At 40.6% G+C, this 16,222-nt stretch overlaps 1 protein-coding gene across 2 annotated transcripts in view; it reads left to right on the top strand.

Annotated features, from left to right (window-relative positions):
• parp14rs3 (poly(ADP-ribose) polymerase family member 14-related sequence 3) overlaps nt 1-16,222 on the top strand; it is a 36,562-nt gene that overhangs the window by 812 nt on the left and 19,528 nt on the right. Inside the window, exons 2-13 of one of the 2 annotated variants that reach the window (XM_035774109.2) lie at nt 988-1,184; nt 1,299-1,320; nt 1,541-1,708; nt 2,206-2,445; nt 2,739-2,981; nt 9,471-11,542; nt 11,760-11,874; nt 11,995-12,099; nt 15,398-15,460; nt 15,551-15,727; nt 15,857-16,035; nt 16,129-16,171. In XM_035774109.2, coding sequence (XP_035630002.1) covers nt 988-1,184; nt 1,299-1,320; nt 1,541-1,708; nt 2,206-2,445; nt 2,739-2,981; nt 9,471-11,542; nt 11,760-11,874; nt 11,995-12,099; nt 15,398-15,460; nt 15,551-15,727; nt 15,857-16,035; nt 16,129-16,171 — 3,624 coding nt within the window. Of the gene's footprint in view, nt 1-987; nt 1,185-1,298; nt 1,321-1,540; nt 1,709-2,205; nt 2,446-2,738; nt 2,982-9,470; nt 11,543-11,759; nt 11,890-11,994; nt 12,100-15,397; nt 15,461-15,550; nt 15,728-15,856; nt 16,036-16,128; nt 16,172-16,222 lie in introns of both variants that reach the window. The other variant, XM_035774108.2, reaches the window with a different exon arrangement.

Below are 16,222 nucleotides of genomic sequence, written 5' to 3'. Positions count from 1 at the left end.
GATCAGTGGCAGTAGGGATGACCAGGGTTGTTCTCTTGATAAGTGTGTGAATTGGATAATTTTTCTGTCATGCTAAGCATTTATAATGTAACGAGTACTTTTGGGTGTCAGGCAAAATGTATGGAGTAAAAAGTACATTATTTTCATTAGGAATGTAGTGAAGTAAAAGTTGTCAAAAATATAAATAGTAAAGGAAAATACAGATACCTAAAAAAAAAAACTTAAGTAGTACCTTAAAGTATTTTTACTTAAGTTCTTTACACCACTGTATGAGACCATATACCAGGGGTATGACAAAACAAATATTTTAATGTTCTAATTATGTTTGTAACCAGTTTATAAAAACAATAAGGCACGTCCGTGGTTCGTGGTATATGGTCAATATACCCCGGCGAAGGGCTGTATCCAAGCACTCCGAGTTGCGTCGTGCCTAAGAACAGCCCTTAGCATGGTATTTAAGTGATAATGCCTGAGAAGCCGGTGTTTGGAGGATATATTGGCACGGGTGTTGTTAGGCCCGAGACGAAATCGAGGGCTGGCAAACCGTGCCAATATATTCTCCAAACACCATTTTCGAGGACAGTATCACTTTTACACAACGGGTTACCAACATATTGAAATAATGATTGACTTATTTAAATTAAAAACTTTATTTGGATGAATTTATTCATACTATTTCTTCCTTCCACAAGATATAGTCCCGACACAAATCTAGGGTTACTACCCAAGCCGGCTGGTTGTCTGTTCTATCGGTTCGGTTGCCATAGACGTGACCCAGTTTTTAAAAAAATTAATTCATTAAAAATGCTACAATGTGATTTTCTGGGAAAAAAATTCTAATTTTGTCTGTCATAGTTGAAGTGTACCTATGATGAAAATTACAGGCCTTTCTCATCTTTTTAAGTGGGAGAACTTGCACAATTAGTGGCTGACTAAATACTTTTTTGCCCCACTGTATGTGCTGATGGTCTGTCAATTCCTCCTCAGCTCTGCAGAAAGTGTTGGATAGAAAATGCCATAAAATTGATTTCAAAATCCCTTTTGGGGTGGTTGAGCTTCGAGTGAAACTGAAGGAAGATGGCAGTGAGACAGAAGTGAAGAGAGTTAAACCACCAGTCTTCCCTCGTCCTACAACAGACAAAATGACTTTTCTAGGAAAGTCTTCACCTAAAGTTGTAGAGAAGGTAATTCTTTATGTGTTGCTTATATTGTATCAAGTTAGAGTTGGCAATATACAGCATTACAGCATTTAGACCTACTAATGTGTTTTCTCTCTGTCTTTGTCTGTGATGTATCAGCCAGTGTCAGAGAGTCTAGCGGGTAAGACTCATATTCATAAATATACTTAAAGTTGCACTATGCAGAATTCACTCCGCAATTTCCTGGTTGCTAAAACTCTAATCGTTTTTCTAATTTCAGTTTATGTAACAACATAAACTAGCATAAAAATCTAAAGTTTAAATATTGACACTTTAATAAGATATTAAATCAATAGGGAAATCACAGTAATGTTCATTCTGTGTGTCTGTTTATTATTCAGATTCAGTGACGGATAATGACATAAAATTACTACTTGTCAGAACAACCAAGGAATGTGAAAAGGAGGTCCTTAACTTGTATTTTGAGCAGTTTGCTTCAGAGGAAGGAGAGGTCAGCATTACAAGACATGGAAAGAATAGATGGGTCCTTAAACTGTCCTGTCAGTCAGGTAAGTAGTGTTTTCCCATAGACTCATCTAATTCAAATGTTCTTTCTTCAAATTAATATTATATTGTGGATTTACTGTATGTGGGAGTTGTTAACTTGTATTGCTTTCAGTGGACAGTTCAACTTTGTACCTGTCAGGATAAGCACTAATTAGATCAACTATGACACTTGTGTATCATTCAGAGGTTTCATTCCTTTGACTGTAAAATACCATTAGTCATCTCAGCTGGGAATAGGGCTCATAAGGAAATGATTCCTTCTCGGTCACTAGAACACAATGGCTGCTATTTGAAAGTATATGTTGATTTTTGTTTTCAGTGAGTCTTTGTATCTCAGATAATTTGTGACACTTTGACATGTGATGACATTGTGACGTGATCACATTGTGATGTGTCATCTACTTATATCATCAAGTGAACATTTACATGAGTGAATTTCTTGAGTCTGCTTGATCATTCATGCCCACCAATAAATACTGTTCCGACTACCTTCTGTCAGATGCAGAGAAAGTCCTTGCCAAGAAGGAGCATCAGTATGGCATTTCTGTGGAGGTGTACAATGAGACAGCTGGTGAAGGGAAACTGGACAAAAGACGCTTCATCCTGACTGGGTTCAACGAGACCTGCAAGTACGACATTGTCTCTCTATACATCGGCAGCTGCAGCCAAGGTGCTGAACATGTCTGGGAGACCCTTGACGATGGAGAAAGAGTAGTGGTCACCTTCAAACAGGACATTGGTAGGTCCACAGATACATCATAAATATGTATACACCATATATATCACTGTTACACCATATCACTGTTACACCATATCACTGTTACACCATATCACTGTTACACCATATCACTGTTACACCATATCACTATTACCTCATATCACTATTACCTCATATCACTGTTACACCATATCACTGTTACACCATATCACTATTACACCATATCACTATTACATCATTCAATTATGTTGCATGACTAAACAGCGAAATACAACACTAATCTAACTATCAATCTAACTATCCATGTTCCGCAGACATCAAGTCCTTCCTTAGGAAATGCTTGTCAAAGAAGTTCCAGGGCATGGAGATTGGGGCTTGCCGTTTAGAGCTGACAGACTCTGTCCTTGTCCAGGGGGACATGAGCCAATTCAAAGGAGAGGTGGAGGAGGCCCTGAATCTCTACTTCTCCAGCAGGAGGAGCAAAGGAGGGGCTATCAGGTCCCAGATTTGGGTTACAAATGGCAAGAGCATGGTCATCACCTTTGAAGACTGTCATGGTAGGGCCCTTTTCAATGACATTATGCTCTATAAATGATGTGTGTAGGCCTACAGTTGTATCAATAGTTGTACATGCACATTGTATATTGTGCATTTCAAAGCGTAATGCATTACCTCCGTGTGCTATCCTGGTATTTCCAAACAGTTACAATTGATGACCTTGGAAATACAATATAGTGTTCAAGTCCTCCTCCAGTCTCATTTTCACCTAATTTAAACACCTGATTTACTTAAAGGCCTCCTTTTTTTCACAATTTCTGCCTGACTGACGTGCCCAGAGTAAACTGCCAGTGGCTTAGGCCCTGAAGCTAAGATATTCATACAATAGGTACTATTAGAAATAAAGAACTTTGAAGTTTGTAGAAATGTTAATATAATATAGGAGACTATAACACAATAGATATGGTAGGAGAAAATCCAAAGAAAAACCAACCAGAATTTTTTTTTGTTGAGAGCCCATGCACTTACAATGGAAAGTATAGGGGCATACTGAATTCTAGCTCCCAGGATGCAATTCCCATGGCATCCACAGGGTGTCAGCCATCTATGTTCAAGGTTTCAGGCTTGTAACTTCCAGAACGAATAAGAAATATGAGTTTTAGTAGAGGGAAATTTGTGTTTGGGCCCGCGATGAAGACAAGACGCACCTGCTGTTGTTGAAACAAAGTTTAGCGGTATATTTTCAGATTCCTTTCTCTGCACGTTGAACAAGTGGATTACTCAGATCGCCAACTAAACAGACTTTTTAGGATATAAAGAAGGATTTTATCTAACAAAATGACACCACATGTTATAGCTGGGACCCTTTGGATGACAAATAGGAGGAAGATTTTCAAAAAGTAAGTGAATATTTAAATCGCTATTTGTGAATTTATGAAACCTGTGCCGGTGGAAAAATATTTTGATGTGGGGCGCCGTCCTCAAACAATCACATGGCATGCTTTAGCTGTAATGGCTACTGTAAATTGCGTCGTGCAGTTAGATTAACAAGAATTTAAGCTTTCAACCGATATAAGACACTTGTATGCACCTAAATGTTTAATATCCATAATTTTTATGATTATTTATTTGAATTGCGTGCCCTCCAGTTTCACCGGAAGTTGTCCCTCTAGGTGGTCACAGTATGATATGAAATGGCACAAGTGAGGGAGGACTTTCTTCTGTTCTCTATTGCTCCTATTTTATTTATTTCATTTAACAAGGAAGGGCTCATTGAGGTTAAAATCTCTTTTTCAAGAGCATCCTGGCCAAGATAGGCATCACCGAGTCATTACAAAAAATTACAGACAGACAACATGAAAAACTACAAGTAATCTAGTAAAAATCATTGAATTCACAAGAGTATAACAAAATAAAAAAAATATTTAAAAAACAGCTACTACTACTACTACTACTACTATTGTTCCTCAAGCGAGGAGGGAGACTGATGACATGACATCTGACCATCAGACCTACTCCTTGAAGATGGAAGTTGTCTTAAAAACAATTTTGCTCAAAACATATAGAATACCAGTCAAACGTTTGAACACACCTACTCTTTCCAGGGTTTTTCTTTATTTTTACTATTTTCTACAATGTAGAATAATAGTGAAGACGTCAGAGCTATGAAATAACACATACAGTTGATGTTGGAAGTTTACATACACCTTAGCCAAATACATTTAAACTCAGTTGTTCACAATTCCTGATATTTAATGCAAGTAAAAATCCCCAGTCTTAGGTCAGTTAGGATCACCACTTTATTTTAGAATGTGAAATGTTAGAGTAATAGTACATACAATGATTCATTTCAGCTTTTATTTCTTTCATCACATTCCCAGTAGGTCAGAAGTTTACATACTCAATTAGTATTTGGTAGCATTGCCTTTAAATTGTTTATCTTGGGTCAAATGTTTTGGTTTGCCTTCCACAAGCTTCCCACAATAAGTTGGGTGAATTTTGTCCCATTTCTCCTGACAGAGCTGGTGTAACTGAGTCAGGTTTTGTAGGCCTCCTTGCTTGCACACGCTTTTACAGTTATGCCCACACATTTTCTATATGATTGAGGTCAGGGCTTTGTGATGGCCACTGCCAACACCTTGACTTTGTTGTCCTTAAGCCATTTTGCCACAACTTTGAAAGTATGCTTGGGGTCATTGTCCATTTGGAAGACCCATTTGCGACCAAGCTTTAACTTCCTGACTGTTGTCTTGAGATGTTGCTTCAATATATCCACATAATTTTCCTACCTTATGTTAAATGCACCAGTCCCTCCTGCAGCAAAGCACCCCCACAACATGATGCTGCCACCCACGTGCTTCACGGTTTCTCCAAAAAGTACGATCTTTGTCCCCATGTGTAGTTGCAAACCATAGTCTGTTATTTTTATTTTTATGGCGGTTTTGGAGCAGTGGCTTCTTCCTTGCTGAGCAGCCTTTCAGGTTATGTCAATATATTACTAATTTTACTGTGGATATAGATACTTTTGTACCTGTGTCCTCCAGCATCTTCACAAGGTCCTTTGCTGTTGTTCTGGGATTGATTTGCACTTTTCGCACCAAAGTACGTTCATCTCCAGGAGACAGAACGTATCTCCTTCCTGAGCAGTATGATGACTGCGTGGTCCCATGGTGTTGATACTTGCGTACTATTGTTTAAACAGATGAACGTGGTACCTTCAGGCATTTGGAAATTTCTCCCAAGGATGAACCAGACTTGTGGAGGTGTATAATTTTTTTTCTGATGTCTTGGCTGATTTCTTTTGATTTTCCCATGATGTCAAGCAAGGAGGCACTGAGTTTGAAGGTAGGCCTTGAAATACATCCACAGGTACACCTCCAATTGACTCAAATTATGTCAATTAGCCTATCAGAAGTTTCTAAAGCCATGACATCCTTTTCTGGAATTTTCCAAGCTGTTAGGCACAGTCAACTTTGTGTATGTAAACTTCTGACCCACTGGAATTGTGATACAGTGAATTATAAGTGAAATAATCTGTCTGTAAGCAATTGTTGGAAAAATTACTTGTGTCATGCACAAAGTAGTTATGACCTAACCAACTTGCCAAAACTATAGTTTGTTAACAAGACATTTGTGGAGTGGTTGAAAAATGAGTTTATGACTCAACCTAAGTGTATGTAAACTTCCGACTTCAACTGTATGGAATCATGTAGTAACCAAAAAAGTGTTAAACAAATCTAAATATATTTTATAGTTTATATTCTTCAAAGTAGCCACCCTTTGCCTTGATGACAGCTTTGCAGTATCTTGGCATTCTCTCAACCAGCTTCATGAGGTAGTCACCTGGAATGCATTTCAATTAAGAGATGTGCCTTGTTAATTTGTGAAATTTCTTTCACTCTTAATGTGTTTGAGTTGTGTTGTGACAAGGTAAGGGTGGTGTACAGAAGATAGCCCTATTTGGTAAAAGACCAAGTCCATATTATGGCATGTACAGCTCAAATAAGCAAAGACAAATGACAGTCCATCATTACTTTCAGACACGAAGGTCAGTCAATCTGCAGAATTTCAAGAGCTTTTAAAGTTTCTTCAATTGCAGTCGCAAAAACCATCAAGCGCTATGATGAAACTGTCTCTCATGAGGACCGCCACAGGAAAGGAAGACCCAGAGTTACCTCTGCTGCAGATGAGAAGTTCAGAGTTACCGGCTTCAGAAATTGCAGCCCAAATAAATTCTTCAGAGTTCAAGTAACAGACACATCTAAACATCAATTGTTTAAAGAAGACTGCGTGAATCAGGCCTTCATGGTCGAATTGCTGCAAGTACACCAATTACAAGAAGAGACTTGCTTGGGCCAAGAAACACAAGCAATGGACATTAGACCAGTGGAAATGTGTCCTTTGGTCTGAGGAGTCCAAATGTGGTTCCAACCGCTGTGTCATTGTGAAATGCAGAGTAGGTGAACGGATGATCTCAGCATGTGTTGTTTCCAAAGTGAAGCATGGAGGGGGTAGTTTGATGGTGTGTGGGGGGGGGGGCTTTTCTGGTGACACATGATTTATTTTGAATTCAAGGCACACTTAACCAGCATGGCTACCACAGCACTCTGCAGCGATACGCCATCCCATCTGGTTTGCGCTTAGTGGGACTATCATTTGTTTTTCAACGAGACAATGACCTAACACGTCCAGGCTGTGTAAGGGCCATTTGACCAAGAAGTAGAGTGATGTGCTACATGAGATGACCTGGCTTCCACAATCACCCGACCTCAACTGAATTGAGATGGTTTGAGATGAGTTGGACCGCAGAGTGAAGGAAAAGCAGCCAACAAGTTCAGTATATGTGTGAACTCCTTCAAGACTGTTGGAAAAGCATTCCAGGTTAGGCTGATTGAGAAAATGCCAAGAGTGTGCAAAGCTGTCATCAAGGCAAAGGGTGGCTACTGTCCTGTCTTTACTATCATTAAATTGAAGACAGTTTTATCAAAGATTCCCTGAAATTAGTTTAACACGATCAAAGTAATTAATCGTGTAACTGTAATTCACTAGGAAATAGGGGCACCAAGGAAAGTATTCAGATTACAAAATTATAATTTCCCAATATAACCTTTCAGATATTTTCATATCTGATCAATAGTCTTCTGATTAATGATTTATTTATTTTACCTCACGTTAGTCTCATTCCAAACGTCGTAAATTGTTGGTTATCTGCACGAATCCAGTCTCCACTATGAGTCATCCATAGGTCAATTGTCTTAAATCATTTATTTATTACTAACTAAGTAATCACAGAAATGCATAAACAAACAGTAAATATGGTGACATGAAATGTTAGAATGTGCCCTAGTGGGCTGAACCGGCAGGCATGGCAGCTTGTTAGACAAAGGGGCAATGGGGTAGTAGACTAAGAAGTCACTACAGAGTTAATAACTATAACAATTGAAATGCTAATCCTTACACATGAACGCTCACTCAGTCGGGAACAATTGCAATCAATCAATATATTTACGCTCAGTGTGTCGTCTTGATCGCTGGTGAAGTCTTTCTTTTGTAGGATTGTCCGTCTCTCTCCCGGTTGTGGTTAAAGGGGATTGTTCAGATTGACATTCATTATAGAATGGATGTTTCAGCTGTTGTCGTTCTTCGCGTTCAGTGATGCCGAATTCCTAGCTGCAGACTAGTAATCAAAGACTTGTTCTGATTCTGTCGGTATCGATAGTCTGAGTTTAACCACGTGGTATGGTTGAAAGATTCAGCAATGGTCTGCAACCTTTAGTCCCCCTCCTAATGGAGACAAACATGGTCTACTGATAATTTCTCAAAGTGGGGTTTTATTCAGAATGGCAGAAGAGGGCTGTCTCAGGATGTCTGGCCCTAACTGGGCTCAGGGGCAGTCCTCTGATTTAGTTCATATCACAAGGGAATCGTATTTTTCTTCATTAAACAGTCCACAATCATATTACACCATTATTCAAACGGTATCATCCTCACTCATTCATCTTATACAACAATTAGATGTAAACCTCATATCTGAGGCTATTATATAAACAGCGGTATGGTAATGTGGCCACACCGTCTCTCTTGAGCTTCCCAAGTTGTGACAAACGGACCAGTTCGTAGCTGGATTCTTCACCGATCTTTTACACTTTCTCTGGAACATGAAATTTGTTCGTACCTCAAGTTCTGTGAGGTGGAAGGATTTCCTTTGTCTCCATGAAAAACTACTCCCTATAACTGTGTCCATGAGGCAGGGTCTTCCTTAGGAATTTACAACCTCACTCTGCCCACAGCAGTCTGTGTAAAGATTTTCCTCCTCTTCTAAGGAGGAGTAGCGAGAAGGATCGGAGGACCAATGCGCAGCGTGGTAAGTGTCCATATCGTTTAATAAAACATAAACTGAACACTCAATGAATACAAAACAATAAACGTGAACAAAACCGAAACAGTACCGTGTGGCGAACAAACACAGACACAGAAACAATCACCCACCGCACAACAGTAAAACCCGGGCTACCAAAGTATGATTCTCAATCAGAGACAACTAACGACACCTGCCTCTGATTGAGAACCATACTAGGCCGAACACAGAAAACCAACCCAACATAAAATTCCCACCCAACTTACATCCTGACCAACTAAAACAAACAAATAACACAAGAACTAGGGTCAGAACGTGACAGTCTGGTTGTAGAAGCAGAGAGCGGGGGATGGTGCTCGCTGTACTCAAAGAGGGCAACATCATGACACTACTTTGAAGAGTATAAAATATTTGTTTAACACTTTTTTGGTTACTACATCATTCCATATGTGTTATTTCATAGTTTTTATATCTTGACTATAATTCTACAATGTAGAAAATAGTAAAAATATTTTAAAAACCTTGAATAAGTAGGTTAGTTCAAACTTTTGACTGGCACTGTATAATTTTGCCTTTGTGTGTACTGTACTGTATTCCTACTTGGGATATCACTTTCCAACAGGAGAAATGGATGATGTCTTTAAGTCAATTCAGTAGTAATTCATTCTGTCCCCTGTTCTCCTTGTTCCAGTTGCCCATCAGGTGGCAGAACACAAGCATCATTTTGGTGGGGTCGACCTCATAGCTCAGCTGTTCTACTCCAGCCTGCAGAAGGCTTTGACAGGACAAACAGCCCTCCTCCCAGACATCCCCACTGAAGTGACCCTTCCACTCAGTGTGGAACTCCTTGACTTCATTAACCATGATGAGACCCGCAAGCAGGAAATTACAACTGGACTCCTTAGGGTCCATGCTAGAGTTTCCTTCAACATGAGTACAGAACCCCCTCAGATGGAACTGAACATGACCATGGAGAATGAGTCTTTGGGCATGCTCAGATTGTTCCCTACATGGGAGAGGAAAGCCCGGAGACAGGCTCTGGCCTTGCTAAAGAAATATAAAGAGGTTCAGCTGCCCATAGAGGTGGAGGCCTGGGAAAGGATCGAGAGCGGTTGCCTTGGCCTCAAATCCCCTGGCGCTAGCATCTCTTACAGGAGCACCAGTGCTGAGATAGTGGTGGTGTGTGTGCAGAATGAGGCGAAGACCCTAGTGGAGAAGATTGAGCAAATGGTGAAAAATGCTAGTGATGAGCTCGAGAGGGAGAGGAACACGGTATTAAGAAAAATCCCACTGGACTCTAAGGAAAAGCTTGATTTCATTTGTGATCTCGTCTCTGGTAAACTAGTGGACGTAGGGTTTTCTAAAGATGAAGAAAGCTTTATCATCTGCCTAAAGGGTTTGGAGAACCAGGTGAGCACAGCAGAAGGTGCCGTGAAAGAGGCCCTGGGGAAAGTTGAAGCCAAACTCCTTGAGATATCAATGCCTCTGGTGGAGTTCCTAAAGTCTGTGGACCTGAAGAAGATTGAGAAGAACCACTTTGCCCAGAACAACATATCGTCTGTGTTCCTCCCTGGTAATGATTCCATCCAGATCCTGGCAGATAGAACTAACATCCAGAGAGCTGAAGACAAACTACACGAGGTCATCAAAGAGGAAGTCATCAAACTCACACCAGACCAAACCCACGTGACAAAGGGCGAACAATGGCTGCAGTTCTTTGCCGGACTCAACGGGGAGCTCAAATCCACCAAGAACAACCACAATGTCATCATCTCAGTTTCACAGGAGAAGATCGGTGTCTGTGGATTCTCCAATGTTGTAGCAGATGTGTCAGGGAAGTTAAGGGGATACCTGGATAACAAGAAGCCAGAAACAGTGGACGTCCCTCTCAAATCAGTGCAGGAAGTACAGTATGTGGCCTCTTGTATGAAACTCTCAGAGGTCCCTGAAATTAAGGCCCTTGGCGTGACTATACTGCCATGCAAAACACAAGGATCCCCTTGCCTGAAGATCACTGCAGCGAGGGATAAAATCAAACAGGCCTTAGATGCAGTTAAACAGCAGGTCAGTACAATAACGACAGAGAAGTATACATACTCCGAAGCCGGCAAGTCAAAAGTCCTGGAGAAGAACCGAGTTGCTCTGCAGGCTAAGGCCAAGGATTTAGGGTGTAAGCTCTACCTATCACCATTGATTACCCACTGCCAGAAATACAGCTACGACATAGAAGGGTGTGTCACTTTAACCGTGGGTCAGGGTAACATCTCCCAACATGCTGCAGATGCTCTGATCTGCCCTCTGAGCAGCAGCCTGGCCTTCGATACTCAGATCGCCAAGCAATTCCTTCAGATGGGTGGGCCTGAGATCAGGAAGGTGTGTGACAAGCTCCTGAAGGAAAGGCAAACTCTACAGGCGGGAGATGTGGTCTTGTCCAACCCAGGAACCCTTGGAACTAAACACCTCATCTATGCAGGCATTCCTGTATTGGGGGAGGCTTCCACACCTCTCAACATTGTCTATCTGCAGTCTGCTGTCAGGGACAGTTTATTGGGAGCAGAAAAAATGAAGTGTGTCTCCATAGGCATGCCAGTGATGGGGTATGGCACCTTTGGTTTTTCTGTCAAAGAAAGCTGTGTAGCAGTTATCAAGGGAATCCTAGATTTCATCAACGCTGATCAGAAACCCCCCCAACTGAGGAGTATATTTGTGATCGACTCTGATGCCAAGCTAGTGGGGGAGTTCCAATCAGCTATTGAAGGAAAGGTAATTCTGCTTCTCCACATAGCATTCCATGTCGATCTAGTTGGACAGGTTTTTTTGTTTATAATGCCACCCGGCTCTACCTTAGATTTAACATACCAAGTCAAACCACAGTACATTCTTGTGTGTGATTGAAGAGGAAATGTACAGTGGCATTTGTAAATGTGGTCAAGTATTCCTGTTGAAAGTGAAACCTCTTTTGTCCTGCTTAATTTAACAGGGTTATCGTCATCAACAAAAAAACAGCAAACCAGCAAAAGGCACAACTCCAACTTCTCCCCCTGCAGCCAACGCCTCACATAACACACCTCCACCACCCCTAGCGGATAAACCAGGTTCAGACATCAAAGGTTATTTCCTTCAACCGTACATTTTTGTGTTAACATAAAGATAAATACTGCAGGAAACCTATAGCATGCCGTGTCCTCACTCAGACTTCTCTCCTCTATTAACAGTGATTATAGGTGGCGTGTCAGTGATCCTGAAGAAGGGCGACATCACCAAAGAGACAGTGGATGTCATAGTGAATTCCAACAACCAAAATCTGGATCTGAACTCTGGTAAGTGTCAGTTTCAATGTTTACAATTAGGCAAATTATCTCAATTTAGACTTTTAGGTTTTAGTTCAGATTAGTCACAAGTCTTTAGAGGGTTGCTGAACTTACTGATTGAGCCTCGGTTTCAATCTTCCTCATTAGGAAACGCACCTGAGAAAGAGATTTGGGTCTCTTGTATGTGTTCACGCATGGGAAGAGTTTCTACATTCACTCTGACAAAAACAGTACACAGTTACAATCAATCACCCTTCTAGATAACTTAAAACCAGGTATTGTGTCTGGAAGTAGCCTAGGTTAGCTAGCAAACTTCTTTCGCCAATTAGCTTCAGCCAGCCGGTGCACGACTTTGGCAAAGTTGGTTTGACTTTGGATAGCCTATCTGTGGGGCTAGTCAATATATTACACAATATAAATGGGAGAATACTTTCATGTTACACACACCTTTTTTGTTTTCTCATTAAATTATTTCAATATTTGTATATTAAGCTCTACAAATAGTTGTTGGTTTGAGGTTAATGTCATTGCAATTTGGACCAATTGAAATGTACAAATATTGTCCAATGTACAGTTGAAGTCAGAAGTTTACATACACTTAGGTTGGAGTCATTAAAACTAGTTTTGCAACCACCACAAATTTCTTGTTAATTAACAAACTATAGTTTTGGCAAGTTGGTTAGGACATCTACTATGTGCATGACACAAGTAAAAATGTCCAACTATTGTTTACAAACAGATTATTTCACTTGTAATTCACTGTATCATAATTCCAGTGGGTCAGAAGTTTACATACACTAAGTTGATTGTGCCTTTAAACAGCTTGGAAAATTCCAGAAAATTATGTCATGGCTTTAGAATCTTCTGATTCTTCTAATTGACATAATTTGAGTCAATTGGAGGTGTACCTGTGGATGTATTTCAAGGCCTACCTTCAAACTCAGTGCCTCTTTGCTTGACATCATGGGAAAATCAAAAGAAATCAGCCATCACCTCAGGAAAAAATCCTTGGGTTCATCCTTGGTTCATCCTTGGGAGCAATTTCCAAACGCCTGAAGGTACCATGTTCACCTGTACAAACAATAGTACTCAAGTATAAACCATGGGACCACGCAGCCGTCATACCGCTCAGGAAGGAGACTTGTTGTGTCTCCTGGAGATTAACGTACTTGTGAGAAAAGTGCAAATCAATCCCACAACAACAGCAAAGGACCTTGTGAAGATGCTGGAGGAAACAGGTACAAAAGTATCTATATCCACAATAAAACGAGTCCTATATCGACATAACCTGAAAAGCTGCTAAGCAAGGTAGAAGCCACTGCTCCAAAACCACCATAAAGGCCAGACTACAATTTGCAACTGCACATGGGGACAATGTCCTCTGGTCTGATGAAACAAAAATAGAACTGTGGCCATAATTGTCAGGACCCGGTTACGAACCCGGGTCTCCGGAGTGAGAACCAGTCACTTAACCAACTGAGCCACGAATAGTTGGCAGAACCCAGAAGATGAGGCAGACACAGCAGTACTTGAGACAGTGTATTTAATGAAGTAAAAAGTGAAGTTCTTCAGGAAAACATGTAACTCCACAACCTCAAAAGGAATTCCACAAGAACAAAGGTAATCCTCCAAGACAAAAAGGTAAATCCACAAGGTGGAAGGTATAGCACAAAAAGCCTCAAAAAATACTCAAAAAACAAACAAGAACAAAAAACAGAATTCCACAAGCGAGTCCACAGGGATCAACAAGAGTTCACAGAGAACTAGGGCTGGGTGCTAACATACAAACACAGAGCAAAGGACTGAGGAAAACAAAGGGTTTAAATACAATCAGGGGAAACGAGGCACAGGTGCAAATAATAATGGGGATCAAGGGAAAACAAAAAGGTCAAAAGGCACAATGGGGGCATCTAGTGACCAAAAACCGGAACAACCCTGGCCAAATCCTGACAATAATGACCAAATAGAACTGTGGCCATAATGACCATTGTTATGTTTGGAGGAAAAAGGGGTATGCTTGCAAGCCGAAGAACACCATCCCAACCATGAAGCACGGGGGAAGCAGCATCATGTTGTGGGGGTGATTTGCTGCAGGAGGGACTGGTGCACTTCACAAAATAGATGGCTTCATGAGGTAGGACAATTATGTGGATATATTGAAGCAACATCTCAAGACAGTCAGGAAGTTAAAGCTTGGTCGCAAATGGGTCTTCCAAATGGACAATGACCCCAAGCATACTTCCAAAGTTGTGGCAAAATGGCTTAAGGACAACAAGTCAAGGTATTGGAGTGGCCACCACAACGCCCCGACCTCAGTCCCATAGAAAATGTGTGGGCAGGACTGAAAAAGTGTGTGTGAGCCTACAAAACCTGACTCAGTTACACCAGCTCTGTCAGGAGGAATGGGCCAAAATTCATCCAACTTATTGTGGAAAGCTTGTGGAAGGCTACCCGAAACGTTTGACCCAAGTTAAACCATTTAAAGGCAATGCTACCAAATACTAATTCAGTGTATGTAAACTTCTGATCCACTAGGAATATGATGAAAGAAATAAAAGTTCAAATAAATAATTCTCTCTACTATTATTCTGACATTTCACATTCTTAAAATAAAGTGGTGATCCTAACTGACCTAAGACAGGGAATTTTTACTAGGATTAAATTGTCAGGAATTGTAAAAAACTGAGTTTAAATGTATTTGGCTAAGGTGTATGTAAACTTCTGACTTCAACTGTACACTGAGTAATTTACTGATGGTCCCTAACTAGCCCCGTAGGGATATCCAAAATGAAACCAATTTGTTCATGGTCAGTGTGCTGGGCATTATGATCAGTCGTGTTCAACTGCCACTCCGAATTGGTGATTACTTGTGTGCTGCCGGCTGTGGGCATGTGGGCAGGATTGAAATAAACCCAATCCAAGGAAAACATTTACGTACCCTTCATTCCGTGACATACCCTTTTTTCCCCTAATAACATCTAGGGCCGGGATGATACCAGTATCGCAATACTCGTTAGGATCGTGGCAAAGAAACAAAACACAAATAAAATTTGACTTTGTTAGGAAAACAGCCCTGATGTTTCAAACAAACAAACATTATGATGTCATCCAGTGTCACATGTATTTATTTTCCAAGCTAAAGCACACAACATTTTAAATAGGGCAGGTTTTTAAAGGAACACATTTTGGTCTGCTTCATGTTTTGCATTGGGGAAAAAATCAGAATAAATGTTTCCACAAAGGTCATTTTCAACCAGAAAAGTAGTTTTTTTGATTGTTGCTCTTTAACATATCTCATACTTGACAGGGGTTTCTGGAGCCATCCTTCAAGCGGCTGGGAAATCTGTAGCAGATGAATGCAAAATAATTGGTTGAGTATTATTTTATTAAGTCTTTATTTGTCAAGAAATGAAAGTGCATTGAGGTGTGTAGAATTTACTTTGTGTCCCAATCTCCCCAGGTAAGCTGAAGGCCGATGGTGTTGTGCTCACTTGTGGTGGGAACCTAAACTGTAAAAACATAGCTCAGATGGTTGGGCCCAAGAATTCTGCAGGTATCATCACCTCCATAGAGAAGGTCCTTCAGCTGTGTGAGAGCCAGAATGCAGCCACAGTGTCCATCCCTACTATTGGCACAGGTGATTCAACTGAACTGTAGTATAAAACTAAAAGATCCATTCCGGTGTCACTTGTATTGATTAATCAATATATTTATTGGTTTCAAATGATCTATTTATCACTTTGGATGCTGATGTCTTATGCTTTAGGGAAAGGTGGCATTGAACCCAAAGATTGCATCAAGGCCATTCTAAAAGGACTGGAGAGCCACACGTCACAGATGACCTCATCCAGCATCAAAATCATTTTCATAGTGGCCTTTGAGCAGAAGATCTTTGACTCCTTGAGAAATTACTTTAACAAAAGGAACCTGCCCCCACACAAGCAGGTAGATTTAGTGTGACTAAGGCTCAGTTGGACATGTTCTGTGGTTTTGTTTGGTTGATGCGTGTAATAACTTAAGGTTATGGGTTTTATCTAGGCTGCAGCCACACCTTCTCAGTCCAGTCTTCCCCCAAATCACGGTTGGATTTTGATACATCTTTGTTTACATTTTACATTAATTTGCGCTGTTC

Source organism: Oncorhynchus keta, chromosome 7, assembly GCF_023373465.1.
Source record: "Oncorhynchus keta strain PuntledgeMale-10-30-2019 chromosome 7, Oket_V2, whole genome shotgun sequence".
Lineage (NCBI taxonomy): Eukaryota > Metazoa > Chordata > Actinopteri > Salmoniformes > Salmonidae > Oncorhynchus > Oncorhynchus keta.
The sequence above is the reverse complement of the archived record's forward strand: the minus strand, read 5'-3'. Positions and strand labels throughout refer to the sequence as shown.